This window comes from Macrobrachium nipponense, chromosome 2, assembly GCF_015104395.2.
Source record: "Macrobrachium nipponense isolate FS-2020 chromosome 2, ASM1510439v2, whole genome shotgun sequence".
NCBI classification, from domain to species: Eukaryota; Metazoa; Arthropoda; class Malacostraca; order Decapoda; family Palaemonidae; genus Macrobrachium; species Macrobrachium nipponense.
In genome coordinates, this window is record NC_087201.1 from 43832029 (window position 1) to 43856230 (window position 24202).

A 24202-nucleotide genomic window follows, 5' to 3' on the forward strand; every position below is an offset into this window, starting at 1 on the left:
TCGAAAAAGGTTTCAAATACCGTAACGGGAATTATCGCAACTGAGGACAATTCCAACTTTAACCAAGTCCAGGTGCCTCGTGTCACCCACAGAATTATGCTCTTTCTAAAGAAAGTCTTGTGACTTGCCTTTTCCGGTAGCTGTTCGTTGAGAGTCGCTTCTTTTTTAAGATAACGTCGTCCATAAAAAGTCGCGCCTCAGGATAACGTCTTTCCCCTATTAAGGCCTGTCATGGAAACTGTCGCGTCAAGGAAGGTAGACATTTTTTCGCGTGCGTGTGCGTGTTTTTTTTTTTTTTTTTTTTTTTTGAGAATGGTGCCAACACGTTCCATCTTTTTTATTTTTTAATCTGTGATCACAATGATTTCTTCTTTGATTTTTTTGGTGTGTGTGTATTTCGCCAAACGTCGATTGTTTTTATTTATTTATTGGAACGCTTTTATTTCCTCCGCTCTTTCTTTGCCTCTCTTTGCTTTAATCTCATAACCATCATGTAGCTGCTTCGATTCTTTTTCTTTTCTCCACATTTATTTCTTAAATCTCATTCATTAAGGAACCTACTTCAGTGCTGCTTTGCCCGGAGCGTCTGGCTTTTCTCTTGAAACAATTTCCCCCAATTAGTTCAATTCCATTTCCTTTTTGAGGCTCAAGCTGAGAGCTTTATTCCCGTAGGAATCGGATTACAGGAAACAAGGTTCTCGCAACAGGCTGAAGACTGTGGAGCCTTACTGCAGCAACAAAGCGTCATAATCAATGGAAATATCTGATCTTACTCAGGTTTATTCTTGGTAATGATATCGTAGTTAAATTGATAATCGTTTTTAATACAGAAAGATGTCAGTGGATGATGCTGAAAAGTATTAAGATCTTACAAATCTGGAGTTTCTGAAGTGGGTATTTATAAAATCCTCTCGTCTCACTAGACTTTTCATAACATTAAAAGAAACAGAAAAATCAAACTGGATAAAAGCTTCGATAGAATTGTGGAGAACCTGTCTTTTGAGATATTGATCTTATGGTGTTACAGTGTCCCCATTCATATAAGCTCTCAACATCGCGCAGTTAATAGAACAAAGAAAAATAATTTGAGGATAAATGATAACGGTTTGGGATGACGGATGACCAAAGAAAGAGGAAATTACAAGGACTGAGACACCAGCCAATAGGAGCAGATGGAAAAGATCTTTGAAAATGAGTAGGAAAATTTTATTTGAGAAATTATAAACACAATTAAGCAGCAGATATTACACTACCAACAACTCCAGATATGAAACAATCATATCAAGGATGCATGTAAGTTTTTAGAGACGATAAGTAACACCTTAAGCTAAATTGTGTTGCAGAGCCTAGATAGCAAAGAGCAAAGGCAAAAAACCTCCCACTGTCGCTCAGAGAAGATAACCATAAATCACCAAGATTTGAAAGAGGTTCCCGGTTGGTCTTGCTTTGCAAGAATCGAATTTGGATCAAGAGAAGAAAGTTGGTTTTAAACTGTGAGCAGACGACGACTGAGAAACGATTTGATACTTTCATAACCTAAGATGTTTATACATTAGGGCAGAACTTGGCAGGCTTTTGAGGGCTTAGCTTTATTGAAGGTGAGATGAACCAGTGTGTCTTGCTAAGAAGAAACGCAAGTCTAAGACAGGAAATTTTAACAGGAAAGGTAGTAAAGTACGGTGGTCAGTTCATGTGTATATTCCTTGTATAATATTCTGCGTTCAGTTGCACAGTTATAACCACATAAAAACTTATGGGTGTTTTATGATGTATTCTATCCCTTAAAAAAACACCTACACTACAGTACTTCATGCATTAGTGTGTACAGAAGGAACTGCATGATGTGGTGTAGTATTTCTAATCCTCCTGTATACAAAATATCAACAAGTTGAAAAAAGTTAGACAGACTTACCAAGAGAATGGAGGTAAATTCAACGTGGTGAACAATAATGATAGCAGGTGGAATTATCATGAAGGGGAAATGCAAAACTCACACGTTTAATTAAAGGTGTGGTGATGTTACAGTAAGTCCAGAACTTTAATTCAAAACTGAAAGGATTATATTGAGTTCTCTGGAAAAGACCAGAGGAGGTATGATTGCATACGTAGGTTCTGGGGCGAGGTGGCAGATGATAAGAGATGCAGAGAGTACACAGTGCCAGAATGAAGGAAAATCCACCTAAAACTTGTCAAATAGCACACTTACCTATAGATGGGCGTACCGGTGCCCGCTCGGAAGAAGAGGACTAGATGGGTGGTGTCGTTGTCAACCGGCGGATCCATTTCACAGGGCAGGAGAACCCGCCCTCCTTTCACCGCCCTCACCTCCGTCAGTGGACCTTTGAAAGAGAGATCGAGAAATGGATTGAAAGCAAGCTCCCGTTTCACTGACAAGGTGCTCTATTTTTACGTGCACGCACTGAAATATGTATGCATGTATGTATATGTGTTGGTATACTATGTACTACTGCCCATTGGATTAACTGCTGTATATACATCAAGAGTTTGTTGCTTTTATTTTGCATTCTGTCATATCTGTTGTGTCTATAAGGAATTCAAGAATCTCATAGGAAATATACGTATATATATATATATATATATATATATATATATATATATATATATATATATATATATATGTGTGTGTGTGTGTGTGTGTGTGTGTGTGTGTGTATATATATAGATATATATATATATATAATTAATATATATATATATATATAATATATATATATATATTTATTAATTTATATAATTTATATATCTATATATATATATTTATATATATCTATATAGATTAGATAGATAGATAATAGATAGATAGATAGATAGATAGATAGATAGACAATATCATTTTTTGCTCTTCGATTTTAAAATCGAACAACAAAAACCATCTAAAATTGCAAATAAATTTAGTTACAGAACACATTTTGTATTAGTTTTCGTGTCAGTCAGTGCCTGGACTTTTATGATATCCTTGGCTTTTTTTTTCTTTCTTTCTTTCTTTTTTTTGGGGGGGGGAGGGGTGTGAGGGGGGCGATGCACTCGACCGTATAACGGTAAGTGTCTGCCTTTCGAAAGCGGATAGACCGGTACGAGAGCTCAGAATAAAACGTTCTGGAGAAGTAGGAGCATGTCTGAGAACTGTAAATTTTTTTTCCATAAGTTTTGATAAGTGAATATTAAGCTAACGGGAGATTTTAATACCTATAGTAAATGGTGTGATTTGAATATGTTAAGAATATTTAATTCATTCTAAGAGGAGCTTTTCTTGAGCGAGTACAAAACAAGTACAATATTCTCGTAAGTAAGCGGTATCGTGAAGATTTTATGCTTTAAGTAGATGAATTAATGTCGATGTGTATTAATGGACAGGTAAAATTTTTGCGCGCTTCTGTTTGTACAATACCACACTAACACAACACGGAATATAAATAGCTGCTCGATGAATTACTTTGTAGAATAATACTATACTATTCATTGCGGCATGAGAATTTTTCTTTTCATCTGAGCTTATGCAAATAACAGTTTTTTAAGCATTACTACTGTAACGTAATGCTAAGCAAATAGAAACAAGAAAAAAGAGACTAACTGAGAGAAATTACGTATGATTTATACGTAAATACATGAACTCACTAGCCCTGAAAGTACCAGTTATTTCGTTTCATTCATTTTCAAAACATTTATGACACTGCATTCCATTTTCCCCGTCCCTATTTCCAGAAACAAACTCTGACTTTCGTCGAGCAGAAAGCTTCAATCTCGAGAGCTGAAGTAAAGAAGAGGAAGAGTAATAAGATTACCAGGCAGAGATTAGAAAAAAAAGAAAGGAAGAGAGAAAGAGACACAAAGATTTTAATGTTTTGTCTTGCTTCAAACTTTCGTTTAACTTCTTGGTGGAAAAACATGCACACACAGAATGCTGATTGGTCGCGAGCGCCTCAAAGGATTCTTTGAAAGGAGTTTGTTTACCTTTCCTCATAATTTAGTCGCGGCTGAAAAGTAAACACCCTTCGTTGATTTTATTGGCATATTGAGGTAAACAGGTAGAATAACTTGGTTGTTTTTGTTTTAAATTGTTTATATTTACTTAGCATTAGGTTACAGTAGTAGTGGCATCAAACTTTTATTTGCATAAGCTCAAGTGAAAAGAGAAATTCTTGACTTGTTATTTTAGGCAACACATTTTATTTTGCGCATTCAAGTAAGATTAACTTTAAATGCGTACGTCGGAGCTCACTTGTTTGATTTCACGTTTTTGTCTCCTGTTTCTTCTATTTGTTTTCTCTGTTCATTTTAAAGACCTCAATTCTCTTATCTCTTCCAGTCACTGCTTAAGAGTAATTCATATTTTCGAGGATACATCTCAATTATCAGCCAAATTTTTACTTTGGTTTTAACCTTTGAAATAAGATGAAATCGTGCGCTTAAATTTTGCCCCATCTGCGCTTTAAGAACTCTTTAGGGAGCTGTAATCAACTTGAAAATGGGTTTAAATTTCATTTCATTTATTCTCTCAGCTTTTACATCAAAGATTCGAACGACGTTACAGTCTGAGGTATAGCAACTGAAGATGTGTTTTTCCTGTCCTGTATCGCGGGTCAAAAATATTTGGAAATCATTTATTGGATTTTGTCTCAAAAAATTTTGTTTAAAAGGTTATACTTATTTTCTTCAGTGCATTTAATAACAGCCAAATTTCATAATCTGTTCTACGCTATATCGATAAGATGTTACAATGTGGATTTTTTTTATTTATTCTTCTTATCCTTGTTTAGTTTGTATCGTCCTCGCTGTTTTACTCCTCTCATTTTTTACACATGAGCATTTTGATAATGATAATATTAATATCACCCAACAACCATGGTTCTGTCCAATTCACTACCATAATTCACCCAGGGAGACAGCCTTCCTTAAAGCCGCAGCATCCCTAATAAAAAATCGTAAAGGAATGAAGAAAAAAAAAATGCTGATATATTATCGGCCGGCATCGGCTGCGAAAGGTGGGCCACAAGCGGCGGTGAATTTGGCTTGATTAAGCCACTCTCCACAAAAAAGAAAAAGAAAAAAAGGGCTATTCAGCCTGAGCTGCATTTTGGGCCCACACAATAGAATGCAATTCATTTTCGTTTCCAATGACATTCGGTTTGGCCTTTGAAGGGCGGCTGGTCTCGTTTTACGCGACGGCGGTTTTAGTCTTTTGTTCATGATGTAGACATAATGTAATGTTTCGTGGAAAAATGCAGATGGGTTTTTTCTTTGATTGTTTTATCTCTTAATTTGCTTGTGTAGGTTTTTTTTCTGCCAAAAATATTGTCTGCGAGTCTGAAGCAAATAACACATCAAAATGACCAGTGGTTCATTTATTTCCCACGCTTTATTGTTGGGCTTGTATGCGGTTCCGTTATATTCAGCAAGAAAATCATTCGGTAGGTTGTGCAAATTGCTTTAAAGAATATTTTCATGGGAACTCCACAGCTGTGGATGAAGTAGAACTGAAACCATAAAAAAAAAAAATATTCCTTGCCCCTACCTAAGAATAAAGACTTAACTGTTTGTTCAATCATTTCCTTTGGGGCTATTAACTGTCACAGGTGGTGGATAACCTCAAAAGGAACCATCCCAAAGCTTTATTTCAGTCCTTACATACATTCGAGAATAATGATTAATTTGTATCTGTAAATAACTGCTGATTCCGTCTTTGTTCATTTTTCTTAATACTAACAGTTTTAGGAGTAGGTATATACATAACTTTTATAGTTTTAAGCAGTTTAAACCCTCTCACTCACTCAGTGAGCACGTGTTGATAATATTAACAAAATACCGAAATTCTAAACATTAATTGTTTTCTTGTCATCAGTTTGTCTAATTATTATGAGAAAAAGTTGGCCATTTTAAACAAAAGATCTATATATCTGGACAGTAAAAAGAATTGTTATACTTACGAATTTATGCCATATACAAAAGGCATTTCCCTTATTATTCTTAGATCAATGTAACTTTCATAAGAAAAAGGAACTCTAACATAACTTCTCTTCGATCATTGATAAAACGTACTACACTTTATTATTATTATTATTATTATTATTATTATTATTATTATTATTATTATTATTATTATTATTATTGATATTAGTTAGAACATAAACCCTATTCATAAGCAACAAGCCACAGGACACATTGACCTGAAATTCAAGCTTCCAAAGACTCTGGTGTTTGTTTGAATGAAGTAACAGAAGGTAATAAGAAATGCAGACAGAAGAGATCAATAATTAGAAAAGAAAAATTAAATGAACAGATTAGTAGATTAAGAGGTAAAAATGTAAGTAAATTACTTTAAGCAAGAGATGACGTTAAGCTTCATTTAAGAAAAGGAATAGAAGCCTAAGCCCGAGCGAAATATTGCACCTCAGGCAAAGTTAATTTCGCAATCGTTAATTTTTTTTTTAGATTCATCCCGGAACCAACGGCACCGGTTCATTTATTCACGCATTCATTCCCGTCCATATCAAATAAGAGAGAGCAATTCCGCATTCATAGCATCAAAGAACTATATAGTGACGCTACGTATTCCATAGAGACAAGGATTTGAAGGTTCGGATGATTTCCTCCTCCTGTCCATTTGTTTTATTTTCTTTCTCTTTTCTACACCTTATTTCCATTCGGCGTAACGTACAATAAGGATACCATTGTTGTCAATCCTGATGGGAGGCAGGCATATGGATTCCTATGTAATGCACCTAGAGTTATGCACTTTTCAACACACACACACACACCTACACACACACACACACACACATATATATATATATATATATATATATATATATATATAGATTATATATATTACGATATATATATATATATATATACTATATATAATATATATATATATATATATATATATATATATATATATATATATATATATATATATATACAGATATATATGTATATATATCAAGTATAAACGCCCATTAAAACATTCTGGTTTAAAGCTAAAGACTATATTTCTGTGGACTAACTTCCACACTCATCAAGTAGGGTGGGAGTTAGTCTACCAAAATATAGTCTTTAGCTTTTACACCAGAGTGTTTTTATGGCCCTTTTATCTTAGACGTATCCTGTTTTAACAGAAGAATTTTTACACACACACACACACATATATATATATATATATATATATATATATATATATATATATATATATATATAAATATATATATAAACACACCTTTCCCTTCCCCTCAGAGTGGTCATCCCAGATTCTGTAACTTGCCGTCTCTCAGCAGCTCACCCTGGGATGGGGTAGCAAGACCAAGCCCTCCTGTTGGCTGTGATTCACCACAGTCGACTAACAACTAGATGACCAGTTTATTACCCAGGTCAGGATAGTCACAAGGGATTCTTCGAGTAAAGGGCCTTATTCTTTTTCCCTGGTCACCTAAGCCTTCCCGGAACTGAGTCGATTTGAGTTTTCGGTAAAAGAAAACTATTGAGATGTTGAGTCTGTCTGTCCGAACTATTTTTGTCCGCCCTCAAATCTTGACCACTGCTGAGATTAGATGGCTGCAAATTGGTAGGTTGATTATCCTCCAACCATCAAACTTATCAAATTGAAACTTATCAAATTGCAGCCCTCTAGCCTCAGTAGTTTTCATTTTATTTAATATTAAAGTTAGCTATGATCGTGCATCTGGCACCGCTAAAGTGTCCATTCACATAGGTCACCACTGGGCTGCAGCTGAAAGGATTACGGGATGCAGTTGAATTTTTTGGTCTGTGGCTGAGAGTTTCATACAGCATTATACGCTGTGCAGAAAACTTGATTGCGCCGAAGACACTTGGGACCATTTTTTACTTGCTTTATATCTCTGCGAGTCGGTTCCTTTATGTTAATAAGAAAATACCTATATTTTTTTTCTTTCATTTTCGACATAAGACAGCGAAAGGTAAAATAGAAACCGTAATTCCTGCGTTGCCTAAATTCGCCAAAACGATACAACACCAGGTTGGTTAAGACATAAAGAGTGAAAAATGAGGAGGAGGTAAAAAAGTGGTTCCAAATTTTCCTCTTGAATCACCCCGGAGATCCCCGCTTGTCTTTGCTCGTATTTTTCGTGTGACTTTTATTTCCCTTTCCTTCTGTTTTCCTTTTTCTCATAGAAACTGCACCAATTTCTCGTGGTATGTAAATGATCCGTCTTTCATCCTGGTAAAAGGATGTCGGCTGTCGAGAGAGATAACGGCTCCATCGTCTTCTTCTTGGCCGAATGCAGATGGAGGTGAGACCCCGAAGACTTCTGGACTTCGACAAGAAAGCCACTGCTGATTGCCAGGTCTGAACGGGAAAGTTGCCAGTGGTTTTCAGACTTGAATCTATTTAAAGCCGTATTTTTTTTAACCATTTGATTATGTTAAATGAAAGTTTAAATCAGTTTTCAGGTTGTTTTTCGCGCAATAGTTTGTACATTCAGAATAATTGAGATAATAAATCACTCAGGTCTTTAAAATTATTGGTGTTGGTAGAATCCAAACTGATATCTACTACCAAACTAATAACCAGCTTTGGACTAAGTGATTTTATATATTTACGATTGACATACAGCTCTAAAGAAAGTTACGAAAAACATCAGGCCTCTGGCATGGAGCAGCTGCCCAATTCCTCTCAAGAAGAATAGAAGACAACCAAGGATAACACCTAATTTATTTGATGATATATGGAGAAACCACGTCAAAGAAATAAAAAATGCGCTTTTCTAACAAAAGATACATTCCTAGTTTTCTTTAGACTGGGTTTTTTCTAAATCTTTTAATCACAGACGAAGTTATTGTTTGCAATGTAACCGCTCTCCAATCTCTTTCTATTTAATACACAAACACACACATGTGTACATATGTGTGAGCGTGTGTATATTATGATGTACTACTACAAGGAATAAATATATAATATTAAGGGTATGGTAGAGAGAAAATAATAGCAAATCTTAGCTTTGTTTTCATTTTCGATACTTTGCATATATTGTCATTACTTATGTGCGTGTGTGTCTGTGTGAGTATGAGTGTATGCTTGCATGTCTGTGTATGTACATGCCTTTTTATGTATCATTATTTCAATTAATAACGATAGCGACCATATTTTACATATATACTTTTAAAAAATTATGCGCAGTAGCATTCACATTTTTCTGATTAACCAACCATTATTCTCTTTTTTCCAAGAGAGCCTCCAGGGTACTTATGTAGTCGCCCTCAAATCTTTAAGAGAAAATATAAAATCTTACATCTTTAAACATTCAGTAAGAAAAAGAATGGGTTACCCTCAGCACAGCATCTATAATAACACGATACGCAACATAAACTAAAATTGTCTGGTTTGAAAAATTGAGGATAGACAGCAATTTTCTGGTCTTCGTTGGACTAAGGCTGGAAAAGGCCATTTTCCTGCCGGCCTCAGGGCCTGTGCTTTCTCTGCAAAAAGCGCACAGTTAGAAAAATAAATAATGACCAAAAAGCATAAACAATATTGTCTAATATCCAAAAATAGACTCACGAAACGTAAGCTAAGAGAGTTTACCAGTTTTTTGGCTGTAACCCCGGTCATCTCATTAACGGAAGGGTTCATTTTGAGATAAATGACTTTGCTTGCTTGCGCTGAGAAGGGGATGGAGAGGAGAAAATAAGCTTCTTTTTCGGCAGGAAGAGGATGGTGAAGCAGTCGAACCACAAAGGCATATTCTATTCTTAAATTAATATCTTTCTCGGCTGCACCTCCGATATGATCTCATCGTTGCTTTTTGTTGCTGGTGTCCACCTTACAACATCTATATTCAGATGTTTATGCATTTGTTTATCCCAAATAGTAATTGGTTTCAGAATCCCTTGTTTTCTTCCAGCTTAACACAGCTGATACGTGACTACTACATCTGTTTGTGCGCTTCCATAAGCACGCACAATTATCTACAATTCTTCGTCTTTTTTTTTTTTGGTGCTTTTATATCAAGTGAATCTCAAGGACATGTTGCCTCTCCTTTTGTAAACAACTGACTTTGTCTGACTTCATAAATTATTCTGTAATTAGTGTTATCATACTGGATGTTATTAGAGTATTAATAACCGTGTTTTTTATCGTCTCAATTTTTTCCGGAAGTTGAGGGTGGATGGTATTGTCATTGTCTCCGGTTTGGTGGCTTTTTGCAGCTGTTGAGCTTAATCCTCTGTTTTAGGTCTCTGCTTAGCGCCAGAATATTATTTGTGGCTGATGGAATTTCTTTCTCGCTCTTGTTCTCCCCTTCTCTTTGCTAGTGACGATATATATATATATATATATATATATATATATATATATATATATATATATATATATATATATATATACTATATATGTATACATATATCGTCACTAGCAAACAGGTTCGACTTTAATTATACCATCTGTATACACTTTTAATCCGCGCAATCGCTTCTTTGCACAATTTCATCGCTCCGATCAAATCCATGGTTAAGTCTATATATTCTACGAAGAATTCCTCTTTGTTTAGTATATATATATATATATATATATATATATATATATATATATATATATATAGAGAGAGAGAGAGAGAGAGAGAGAGAGAGAGAGAGATATATATATATATATATATAGAGAGAGAGAGAGAGAGAGAGAGAGAGAGAGAGAGAGAGAGAGAGAGAGAGATATATATATATTATATTATATATATATATATATATATATATATATATACATGTATGTATGTATGTATGCATTAACATCCGTATCTCTCTCTCTCTCTCTCTCTCTCTCTCTCTCTCTCTCTCTCTCTCTCTCTCAAACAAGGAGGAATTCTTCGTAGAATATAAAGACTTAAACATGGATTTAATCAGACTTGTGAAATTGTGCTCAGAAGTGAATTCGAGTATTAATTAAATAATTGAAGATGTGTTAAATAATATAAGTGTTAATTCCAATCGGCAATTAAAAGGCAAATTTGTTTTCGCCGTTGAGAATCATTAATTATGCGACTCCAGTTTGATACTAAACACCTCTCTCTCTCTCTCTCTCTCTCTCTCTCTCTCTCTCTCTCTCTTCTCTTCGCCTTAATAGAATTTGCCGTGATTGGTCGAGCTGTATAGATGAAAGTTAGCGGCCACAATTAAACTTTTAAGTTATCCAGAGGCCGTATGAGATTTCGCGACCAAATTCTCATTCCAGGCGGCGTTCCGCTCATATCCATAATCCAATTCCACAATTCAATTTGGCGACCCAATTCATCTCTTCATATCCGCTATTCGGCTCCTTTTCTTAAAAACGCCCGTCACAAACGCCCATCACAATCGCCCGTCACCAACGCCTCGCACGAAGGCACGACGGAAACGTACGTCAGCCCGAGCGAAATGGTCCGTACTCCGCCAGAAATGAATTACGAAAATGCTTCGTAGATGACCTTTCACTCCCTCATTTCCATGTAAATTACATCAACATTACCCGCGCCCTCTTTGGTCAATTGATCTCCGATAATTTCTCCTTAATGATTTCTTTCCGAATAGTTCAGAAAGAATGTGCTTTATGAGGCGGAAGCCGGGAATAATAGTCTGGCTGCAAAGAGATTTTTAGATTGAGCTCTTTTCCATTTTTGTACAGGTTCATTTTTCCTTTTTTTTCTTATCCGTGTTCCTGTCACTGCCAAAAATGAACAGAATCTTAAGTACTTCTGTTAACATATTACCCAAAACATAAAATAGAAATTCATTAACAAACGAAGGACCGAAATTAGCGCAACCAGTTACTGATATTTTGTTTTGCATACCATGTCTCTCGAACGCTTATTTGCTGAAATAAAAGAGAACTTTAACGGTCTACGTAAGAAATAACAATTAGGATTTGCATCTTTACTAAGATTAAAATTTGTTGCTGAAGATAAGGCAATTAAAATTCTTCGGCAAGGGAAAATCTCTCATGCTGGTTGATGAAGACATCTTTCCCATAAAGGGTTTTCGCGGCTCTCAGTGGAAAGGCATTTTTCTTGGCAGCCACCGAAAACATTTAACAAAAATGCTGATATGAAAGATTCTGAAAATTGCCTAATAACAGGCTCCCGCTTTGGAACCTTTTGAGTGCTGAATGATTAATGCAAAGGCTCTCAAAGTGAATTTGTTCTTTTTACATTTATCGAGAAGCTTAGATTAAAATATTCACTGAAAACCTTTTAGATTTTAGAAACTGGTTAGTGAGAACAACTCCTAGATGGAAAGCTAGAAAGATCTCCAAATCTAAGATTAGGTAAATGATATTGTTTCTATTATGGACAATCTACAGATTATGAGAGACTGAAGTAAAAATGTTTTCATACACTAATCAATCCATGCTATAAAATCTGGAGGTTTAGAAGCCATGAAACCTGGTTAAAGAAAAGATCAGGTTATGAGACCTTGAAAGCCTTGAACGTTCATTAAAGAAAATATTCATTAATATGAATGATAACATAAGCCATGAAATCTGGTTAATGAGAAGACCTCTCATGTGGAAGGTCCTCAAAGCGGTTAGATGATAATAGCAATGAACAATGCCTGTCCTCACATTCAGTATCGCCTTCCAACAGCGAATTTTGTATATCAGAAATGAAAGAAAGTACGAAAAGTAAATCCGTATTCTTATTCCAAAGCGAATGATATGAATGCACAAAGCAGAGCATTCTCCTTGCAAATGAGAACACAGTAGGTATTCTGTTAATGAATCCTGAAAGCTGCATTTAACCATCAAAACTCTGTAAATCTTCGGACTGGAGGGTATAGCAACGAAGGATAATGACCTTGAGACGTTATAACAAACATTACAGAGACGTATAACGACCCTAAACCTTAATGACTAACATCACTCGAGCGATAAGGAGCGATGAGGAATTCCATGCGCGCGCGAGCGCTCAAAGCTTCATGGAAGACAACACTGTAGAACAACCTTCTGAGAAACCGAGTGGATGTCTTACCCAATACCCTCCGGGAGAAGGGACAGACTGGGCAAGAAAGACCCCAGAATTCGTAGAAGAAAAAAAAGGGAACACTAGGAATGCTAAAAGGTCTGTGTCCAAATGGAACAAATAGAAAGAAGAAAATATATAAGAAGAGGAATTTTACCAGAGAACTGAAGAATTATATAAAGTAAAAGAACAGGGCTCTAAAAAAAGTGAAGAAACAGTGAAAATTGCTAAAAGGAAATAAAATGAACATTTTCAGTAGTAAGAGATTAAGACCTAAGACTGCTTAGCGTATCCGGCGTCCCTTGATTCCAATCGAGATAAGATCGTTCCTGATGGCTTAATGAATACATTGATGCCTTGGATTACAAAAAAAAATAATCAGAAAAAAGGGTGGCTAAACATCTGGCAACAGATTAGTTTGGAGAAAAGATAGCAGATGTTACAACAATGTCCGAACGCTATGCTAACCTTTCCCTTGTCATTAGGGATTTTCTGAGGAATTTCTCTCTCTCTCTCTCTCTCTCTCTCTCTCTCTCTCTCTCTCTCTCTCTCTCTCTCTCTCTAAATAACCCTGAGAGGACGAAGGAAATTTTCCTCTATCGGAAGAGATTCAAAGTAGCCGTGCACCATTTTTTTAGGCTAATTTTTTAAAGAATTTTTTTTTATTTTTTTTTCAGGCGGTGAATGATATATATATATATATATATATATATATATATATATATATATATATATATATATATATATATATATATCTATATATATATATATATGCGTCTGTGTGCGCGTATCAGGTAATCAACTGCAATATGTAACCTATGTCCTGTTTTTTTTTTTCTTTTAAACCAACCACTGTAGTGGGATATATATATATATATATATATATATATATATATATATATATATATATATTATATATGTGTGTGTGTGTGTGTGTGTGTGTGTGTGTGTGTGTAGTATATATATATATAATATATATATATACTATATATATATATATTATATCTATATTATATATTATCGTAAATCAGATACTACATGAATATGCTGAACTGATACCGCCTCCAATAACTGATATCCTTCTGAATTCCAATAGTTTTCTGGAACCAGGTTGCGAGTCACATATAGTTCTCCTTCGTTTGCAGCGACCAACAACGCTCAACTGCCTACCAGGTACAAATGCACAGCCTACGCCAACATTAGCACAATAGAGTACTAATGGAGCCTGACAAGATTTATCCACTCCTGCATGAAAGTCGGCTTCTCTCAACACACAAAGCCTGTAACGAAGAATGCAGGCTTGCTAAACCCTCTGAAAGTAGGTAACGCGGCCAATGTCAAAGGTTACCGTTTTTTTTATTATTTTAATTACGTCTCTATCGGTGTTTTCGCATGCAACACAAATGACGTGCTAGTGAACCTTAGGCAATGTTTCAAATGTCACCATAGTATTTTTGGAAAGCGCTGTGATTCATGTCTGAATAACATTTTCATTGTTTCTGCTTTCATCTCTTGTTTCGTGACTTTAACTTTCATGCTTTTCATGTGATTGGTAAATGGCTCCTAAAGGCTTTGTCTCCGTGACGGTCAGGACAGCCTTCGCCGCTACATTGCATCCCATGGGGTATCTCACTGATACAAAGAATTGCCTAGTTTCAAGGCCGCCTTTTGTAATCATAAATTTCTTTCTCAACAGAAGGCTATTGTTCATTGTGCGACATTTTTATTTCAATCCTTTTCTGTAATGTTAAATAAGATATACGCGTAACTTTAAGCAAGATGCGTACAAAGCTATTTTGTATCTCAGCTCCTTTATTTTTTAACATTTGTTATTACTATTATTATTATCACCATTGTTATGGTTACCGCCCATTTTCTCCTAAAGGACAGCGGGCTACGAAAATAAACAATACTAGTCAATAGGACATACATCACAAGGCTACTGAAACAAAGCAGGATTTTATTTTTTCATTTTTTTTCGTTTTGCAACTTCAAGCAGAAAACTCACGAACACCACGTCACATGGTTCATACATAAGACCCTTTACTAGGCTATATTCAAGTAAGAACAATTTTCCCCCTCACCTACAAACAGCAGAGTCGACAAGCGATGTCTTTCGCGGGCAAGCACACTTACTTCCTCAAGACATACTGCAGGCAATATTTCCCCAACTAAATTGGAATATCACGGTCCGGGAGGTGCAGTTGTCATTAATGTTCATATCGCTCGGTAATTGTGTCGTTAACGAGAGTCGTTATTCGGTTTAATCATTTCGAAGGAATGTGGACGTTTAGCGATAATTGTTGTAAGCGTTGGTGGGGAAGGAATGGCGGTGCCTTTGGTCGCTGTTCATTCTCTGTTCGAATACAGTAGGGTGTCACGATGCGGATTCAGCTTTATTGATGATCATCATATTAATCTTTCATTGAAATAATCTATAAGAGGTGTGTGTGTGTGTGTGTGTGTGTGTTTGTGTGTGTGTAACTTGATTAACTCATTTATGTCAACAGAAACATAAGTGATTTAATGGAACTTTACCACTCTGTACTAAACTGGGAATAACTTTTTTCTGTGAATTTGACAAAGATGTTACTTAGCCATAGTATACCTTATATCCCTACCTAATTTTTGGCAGCATTCTTTATTACTTATAGAAAGAAGTACATTCATAAGAGTAAAATAAAGCAGCTGAAGCCAGTGGCGGAACACACTAATGTATGGGCTCAAAGTTATACGTGATGTAAACCTATGACGTCCCGACTCCTCCCACAAGGTGATGCCAACGAACAGATGTCTCTGAAATTCTGAATGAATATTCGTACCTTGTCAAGGCTTCAAGAATGGCAGTTATGATAAGTCATTGTCCCCGTGGTTGCAGGACAGCTTTTGTGATTCGACTTGCACAATTGTTTAGAAGTGAGGAGGCCCGTGACATACCCTACGTAAGCTTGAACAGACAAATGAATAATGGGGCCCTTTTTAAAAGGGTAAGAAGCATACAACCGGGCATCCAAGGCTACCAACTATTCGTGATTTGTTGACTTCCATAAGGTGCAGAAAGATAATTATATATCCTTTATAAAGCAATAGTTGATTTCTTAGTAAAATATAACTTGCGAAACAACATTAAAACTAAGTGCTTTGCCAAAAAAACCAACAAACATTCAAACAAACAAACAAAAATGTCATGGGTTATAATAAATCACTGAATGACCTCTATAGGTCCCAGTGCTTGGCTTGAAGTCTAAATTCTATAATCTAATCTAATCCTATGCAATTGTCTATTTATTACAATAATCGTCACTGTCATATTAGGAAAAATATCAAAGGAGTTACGACGAATGCCAAAGTTTTCTTCACTTTGTTAATTGATTTTTAATTATATAATTTTTCAATGTAGGCATAGTGATAGAAAGTAATTTCTCGGGTTACTTGTGGAAACCCTTTTCTGCAAGGATTATAGAACTCGACCTCATGACATAAATCCTATATACTACTACTACTACTACTACAAAGTGTAAACAAGGAGTATTGGTTGTATTTCATTGTTGCCAGAGACCTAGAGGTTGAAACTTTTTCACGAATAGCCAATTATCCATCAAGAAGGAGGCAAGTTAATGACGTCATAAGTTACGTCATTATATCTTCTAAAGACATTCCTCTGAGTTTGCTGGCTATGTCTACAAAACGTCGGTGTTACTCATAATTACCAGAATTATGCAACTTTCGTTATACAGAATACAGTCAAAAATTAGGTAGGGATGTAAGATACCCTGTGACAAAGGGTCATCTTTGTCAGGTAGTACGTTGATAAAATTTTATTCCGGAAAAACACCGGGACACCGGCAGTGAATCTCATAGTAGGTCCCCTCATTAGTGTTACAGGCAATATAATGACCGCGCCACAATCACCGAAATTCTAGGCCATGGGGCTGCCAACTTCTCTGCAAAATGACTTGCTGAAAACATGAAGCGGAACAGCTTCTGCCAGTAATCCTTCCAAGGGGAAAAGGTGTTGATATATATATATATATATAATTATATAAAACAATATATATATATATGTTATGATATATATATTAATATATATATATTATATATTATATATATGCAACCCCACCGCTTACTTTTGGAGGGTGCAACCAGCCAAGGTCGGAGCCGTGGCTGAATGGTGAAGTGCTCGACTGTTGGTTAAAAAAAAAAAAAAAGGAAGGGTATAAGCAACCTCATCCCTACAGACTCTCAGAGAAACCAGAAGGCTGAACTTCATGCCGTCATTAGATGATAGCGTGATATCTACTGCTGCCTGAAAACTTGGTATCGTTAATAAGCTCCAGTGTCAACAAATAGAATAACATTACTACGACAGCATCCGTCATACCTATAGCTTTACTACTGCATGAATGGCTACATCATCCTTGGATCTTTGTCGTCTCCACAAATAACTGTTCGAATCAATAATTACTTTTAGTTTCGGTAAAAGATAAGTATTAAGATTGGCTTTGTCTGTCCACACTTCCTGTCCGCCCTCATATCTTAAAAATTACAGAGGCCAGAGGCTTGGTAATTGTACGTTGATCATCCACCCTCCAATCATCCAACATTCTAAATTGCAGCCCTCTAGCCTCAGTAGTTTTATTTAATTTAAGGTTAGAGTTATCCATAATCGCACGTCTGGCAACACTATAGACAGGCAACTACCGTGCCGTGGCTGAAAGCTTCATGGGCCGCGGCACATAAAGAAAACTCGGCGAATTTTTTACTTGTTTCCCTTTTAAAACGTTATCTGTGATTTAGACCATCTTTAAGATATGCACAGCCTGTCCGTCCTTCACAAGTTGTAATCCAGTATAAAAATGTAGCTATCACTTATCGATTCCGAGTCCAGGAAGTAGTGTTCGCTATTCGTTTTTGAGAATAGTCAGCATGTAAGTCCTGTGGGGGTCCCAAATCCCTCAAGTCTTCTGAGTCTTCTATCACTTTCTCTGCAATACCATGACACAGTTCTGTGATCCTTTTATAATTGCTGATGCTCCTGAAAATTGATATATAACTGTGGATGTCCCGACGACGATCTAAATCACAAATACCGAGCAATTTTTGCTGAGACGATAAAGATGCCTGAAGGCCGCAGACGTCCTTGCAGTGGTAAAACTCAAGATCTGAGGGATGACGCCGCAGTTATGCTATTCTCTTTGTTGGAGCACTAAAGCTTACGAACAATACCAAGTTTTAAGTAACGCTAGATGATATGCGATCAAAAAGCTCTCGCCTGCATATATTGTAGGATGGAGTGACAACAGAAAATGAGCATGTTTACGCGCATGATGTTGTTGCCGGAACGAGAGCGCTGATGATAATCAAACAAAAACTGTTGTGTGTTATGCTCTGAAAGAGTTTTTTTGACACAAACTCGACCATTGCATAATGCAGATATGTTGATAAACAAGCATCGCAAGTTCGCTTGTACCCCGCCATAAAAGCCTTATGATCATGAAAAGTATTCATTATTATGTCAACAATTCTTTGCAAAGTGCAGAGTTGTATTTGTGTCAACAACGTTGCAACTTGAAAGTCACCGACTTCCGGTCACTTTCATCACTTCTGCTTCTTTGCTTATTTTGAAGTCTCGCTGCCTCGTATCGCATTTCCAAGCTATTTTGCTGCAGCTGGACTTTAGACTAATGAAGTTGTATTGACACAGATTTTAGTGAACCAAAAGACAACGCCCCCCCCCCCCCCCCCCCCCCCCCCCACCCCCCCCCCCCCCCCCCCCCCCCCCCCCCCCCCCCCCCCCACCATAATTCCTAGAACTTACTAGCTAAAATAAAAAAAGAATTAGGAATCAAGGAATATAAAGTCAATACCGAATTCAGTATTCCAGATTCTCTAAGCTTTTTTTTATCATCATCACATATCACACCCCAAGTACCTTTGAGGAAAGCATTAAAAGAATGAATTGCTGCATGTCCTGCATCTCATATCGCCTACGGCAATAACAAACGCCCACCAGTCGCATTGTGAATTGGTGTCAGCTCCAGCTGGAGTCAAGACTGGTAACCTCGTCTCTAGGGATTTGCTGAGAATAAGAGGGTTCTACCCCTTCTACCACCTACTATAATAAAAAAAAATTATATATACACACATATATACATGTATTCCTATTATATATGTGTATGTTATATGTATAAATATTATATTATATTATATTATATTATATTATATTATATTATATTATATTACGGTATTCCAAAATAGCTCGAGAGCAGCTTCACACGGAATAGAGATATCATTTCCAAATGATATTGAACCCGACAGTTTCTTCGCTAGCCACAGTGAACACACACCATTCCCGAGAAAAGAAACGGTGCGCGAGAGAACGTTTCGGATCTCAGGCAAAGGCATAAGCGCCTAATAAAGGGTTTTATCAGCGTGCTTGAATAAATGCAGCGCGTGGGAAGAATGGCAACACAAGGTTTAAAGGGAATAGGCTCGACCTTTACAGGTGGTGACAGTCTTAATTCCAGGCTGGCGTGAATCACGTTTCATAACAAAATAGATTGGTTTGTTTACTTTTTAAATGATCTATTTGAGTAAGTAATCATTTATTTACCTACACACGTTCATGTAACTAATTCCTGTGAGTTATCTTCTCTTTTCTGTGTGGTGAATTGTGAAATGATTTTTTTCTTTTTCAGCTAACTTCAAATTAGGTAGGAAATCTTTATTTTTGTTTGTTTGATGATGTGGTCGGTTTTTCTGTATATATGAAAATTTGTTGAATTTTTCCCTTGGTCCGTACACTTAAGCTATGTACAAATATAAAACAAATAAATAAATAAATATATATATATATATATATATATATATTAATATATATATATATATATATATATATATATGTGTGTGTGTGTGTGTGTGTGTGTGCGTGTGTGTCTGTGTGTGTGTGTGTGTGTGGTAATTTGTCTAATATTGCACGTGCGTTAAGACAATTGTCTTTCTAAAGCTAGGAGTATGTTGTGAACCAAAGGAAAGACCTTTACAGTCCTTTCAACAAAGAGCTTAAACGTATACCGTGAAAAATACAGGTACAATATTGTATTCCAGTACCCTAACACAGTTGGGAGAAAAAATCATAAAAAGAACCCTGTAAAATTGCCCGAAGATATTGGTGTTTATGCTATTGGTTGCTTGGATTGTGATTCTTGCTATATCGGTGAAAGTGGTCGTTCGTTTGGTAAACGAAAAATTTAACATATTTAACATTATATATATATATATATATATATATATATATATATATATATATATATATATATATATATATATATATAGATATATCTATATATATATATTGTAGGAAGCCCACAAAAATTCGGAATTTTTGTGGGCTTCCTACAACATATTAGAACACGGATACAGTGTTTAACTTTGCTATATATATATATATATAATATATATATATATATATATATATATATATATAATATATATATATATATATATATATATATATATATATATATATATATATACTATATATATATATATATATATATATATGTATATATTATATTACATATATGTATATATATAATATAGTAAACATATAAGTTAAATATTAAACCATATATGTATAATTATATAAATATATAATATTATAGTAATAACAATATATATATTAATAATATATAATATATATATAATATAATTATATATATATTCTATATTATAATTATATGAAATTACTTCATCACATCACCGTGATTCATATATGTGCATTAAGCTACAAATGTCCTTTAATATCCAATTCGCTCTAACTCGGAAATTAATATATTTCAATATATGTTAACCGAAGGGGAATTTTTTAGTTGATAATAATCAAGTAAAAAATTCCCCTTGCCTTCGGTTAACATATATGAAAATATATTAATTCCGAGGTAGAGCAAATTGGATATTAAAGGACGTTTTGTAACTTAATGCATATATATTATATATATATATATATATATATATATAATATATATATATATATATATATATATGATATATATATATATATTATATATGATATATATATATATATAATATATACACAGTGAGAGAGAGAGAGAGAGAGAGAGAGAGAGAGCTATTCATTCAGTGCAAAATACTTTTTTATAAGAAACAATGCGCAATTAAATCTAGAAACCAGGTTTAGTTACAAAGCTCATTTGAAAAACTCGCCCTGAAATGTATGCTCCTAACAAACTTACCAAAGTGTAAAATTGAAACATAATTTCATGAAACGCGGAAACGCCAGTTCTAGACATTCTTTATATGGCAATAAAAGCTGGGATTCGGATAAAGGGAAAACAGTGAGAGAATTAAAGTGGGATGAGAAGTAAAGAGAAATACTCTTAGTAAATTTCATGACAATTCTACAAAAGTAAATAAAGAAGACGTCGATGGTTATGAATTGGTGATTTTTTCATATAAATAATTATCATTCTGATTACAGTTGTTATGTTATTTCTGTTTCTCTGTTATTGTATTTTTTTGGTTATTGCTACGGAGTTAGAATAGATTTTAGTCGTTTTATAAACGCGACGAAGATATAAGAAAGGGGAATGAGTTGGATGAAAAGACAAAAATCAAGCAGGACGAGAAAGAACAGAGAGTAAAATCCGACCAAAAACAAAAGTAGAAAAATGCGACCTATTTTGAGCAACGACCTTTCAGAGCACGAAGCTGGGTCCCCGCACGAGCAATTCAAAGGCGTCATGGAAACTAAGGGACGCCGTTCTATTCCCAACCGCCGGTAATTATTTCAGTTGCAATTTTTCCGCTCCAAGACAAACCAGCCGGATGAAGATGATTTAAAACGGAGGGAGGAATAGGGACAACAACAACAATGACAATAACGGCAGCAGCAACTACAATGACGCCCCTCCGTGTGACCCAGTCCGTATTCATTGTGCTGGAAAAAGAGAAGGGTTTGACCTTCGGGATTCTTTTGTCAGGCGGCCAGGGTAGATCACGCAGGGGACGGGTGGGGGGGGGGGGGGGGGGGGGGTGTTGGGTGGGTAGGGGGGAGGGAGACGGGGAGCGTCCTTGGACGGGGAAGGACGAGAGGTCCGAAGGAAGGGACTCTCCGTGGAGGGAAGGGAAGCAGAGGACAGATATTTAGGTCTCGAAGAGAAAACACAACGGAAGAGGTATGGAAGGGAGGATGTGGAAGGGAGGAGAGGACTTCAACAATCTATATATATATATATATATATATATATATATATATATATATATATATATATATATATATATGTGTGTGTGTGTGTGATGTGTGTGTGTGTGGTGTGTTATGGTCAGCCTAATGAAAAATAAAAGGGACAAATGGCAAGAAAGGAGGTTCCTCAAAATTGAAAGGAGAGGCGTAAGGAGAAACTTTGGAAGGGAGGGAACTGAAGATATTGGGTAGAAAAGAGGTGTTGCAGAGATAATGAGAAAATGAAGAAATTGAAGAAATCCTCCGCGAGGTAAAAGAGAGACCACAGAAAGGAGAGTACACAGGGAGAATAAGATAAGGCCAAGAATGCGATACACCACAGAAAGATACGGAGACACCTTTGAATGAAAAGGAGAACGCCTCTTGAGGGAAAAGGTCGAGGCGGAAGTAAGGGAAGCTAGAAACATCATCACTGAGAGGACACAAGATGGAGATGGGAGGAGAAAAGCAACAAGTAAGTATATCTCAGTTTAATTACACCACTGACCTGATGAACAGCTCTCCTAGGGCTGGCCCGAAGGATTAGATAATTTTACGTGGCTAGGAACCAATTGGTTACTTAGCAACGGGACCTACAGCTTATTGTGGGATTCAAACCACATCAAGAAATGAATTTCTATCACCAGAAATAAATTCCTCTGATTCCTTGTTGGCAGAGCGGCGTAACGAACCCGTACCCTGAGATCGGTAGTCGAGCACTTAATCGACTCATCCAACGAGGAACTAGAGTCCAAAGAAATGGGGGCCGATAGATCTGAGGAGAGCAGAGATTTACTCGTACTCCAGAAGGGCAACGATCTGTCAGCACGAGATTGGAAGGAGGCAGAAGGGATCTGAGCCATACGGAAAGGAGAGATCTCGGGAGGCAAACCTAAAGGCCCCTTCAAGGACAAGAAAGGTCTCCCTAGAAGTAGAGAGGACCCATGGAAAAAGGGGAGAGAGAGAGAGAGAAACCCTCTGACGAATGTGATAAAAGGGTTTGTGAGGATTTGCGAGTGGGGTGAGCGCAGAATTGATTGTATGGGATATGGGGATTTATACACTGAAATGGGAGGGCGATATGAATGGGGGACGGGAGGGTGATTTGAATGGACTGGTGGAGTGAGAAAAAAAAAAAAAAGGAGCATTAATACTAAGGTTGTAAAATAAGAGAACAGGCTGATGATGCAAGAGATGGCGTCTTTGTGACCCAGATGGGAAAAAATGATAAATGCTATAAAGACGAAAACACGGAATAAAGAGAGGTGACGAAGATAAGTCACAGGAGAGGTTACAAAAGTATTAGAGGAAAAAAGTAGCTGATATCGCGAATGTGATAATACCCAAATTTTTCATAAAGAGAGAAACTGAACTGTACTGGAATCTAAACAAGACAAAAAAAAATTCTTTTTTAATACACTTATAAGGCGAGAGGGCAATTAGATATTGTGAATGTTGCCCAAAAGACATAAATACAGAGTCTTGAGTACTAAATTCGATTGCACTTTCTTCCGTAAGTACAAAAATTCAATAAGCATAGTAAACAAAATACTATGGCTTATTCTGGTTGTATCACAAACATCAGGATAGTGATCTTTTCTTTACTTCAAGGAATGAAAACTCCTGGCCATATGTGAAGACTCGGATCTTTGTTATGCTGAATGTGTGAATAAAATTGATTAATACAAATATTTCCGTTAATTTCCCCGTAATTTTGCTAAGAGACACAGGACAAGAGTGACGAGAATAAGTTGTTGACTAAAAAAAAAAAATTCTAATCATCAAGTTTTTGCTGATATAACAATAAACATAGGTGTACAAGACATTTCATATTCTCACATGACGACAGGAAAGACTAGTAATTATTAAGAACTTGGTATTCAATTGCCCTACTCTTGGTACCATCAAACTGTCTTTCCTGCCGTCCAGTCTTTAAAGATGGGTAGATTGCTAACTCCTCCTCTTCCATATGCTTTACTCG

General features: G+C 36.0%; 1 protein-coding gene across 2 annotated transcripts in view; it reads right to left on the reverse strand.

The window, feature by feature from the left end:
- Positions 1 to 24202, reverse strand: part of LOC135220547 (synaptogenesis protein syg-2-like) — a 136743-nt gene that overhangs the window by 31915 nt on the left and 80626 nt on the right. For both annotated transcript variants that reach the window (XM_064257739.1, XM_064257738.1), the window contains exon 2: positions 2207 to 2339. In XM_064257739.1, the coding sequence (XP_064113809.1) occupies positions 2207 to 2339 (133 nt within the window). The remainder of the gene's footprint in view (positions 1 to 2206; positions 2340 to 24202) is intronic.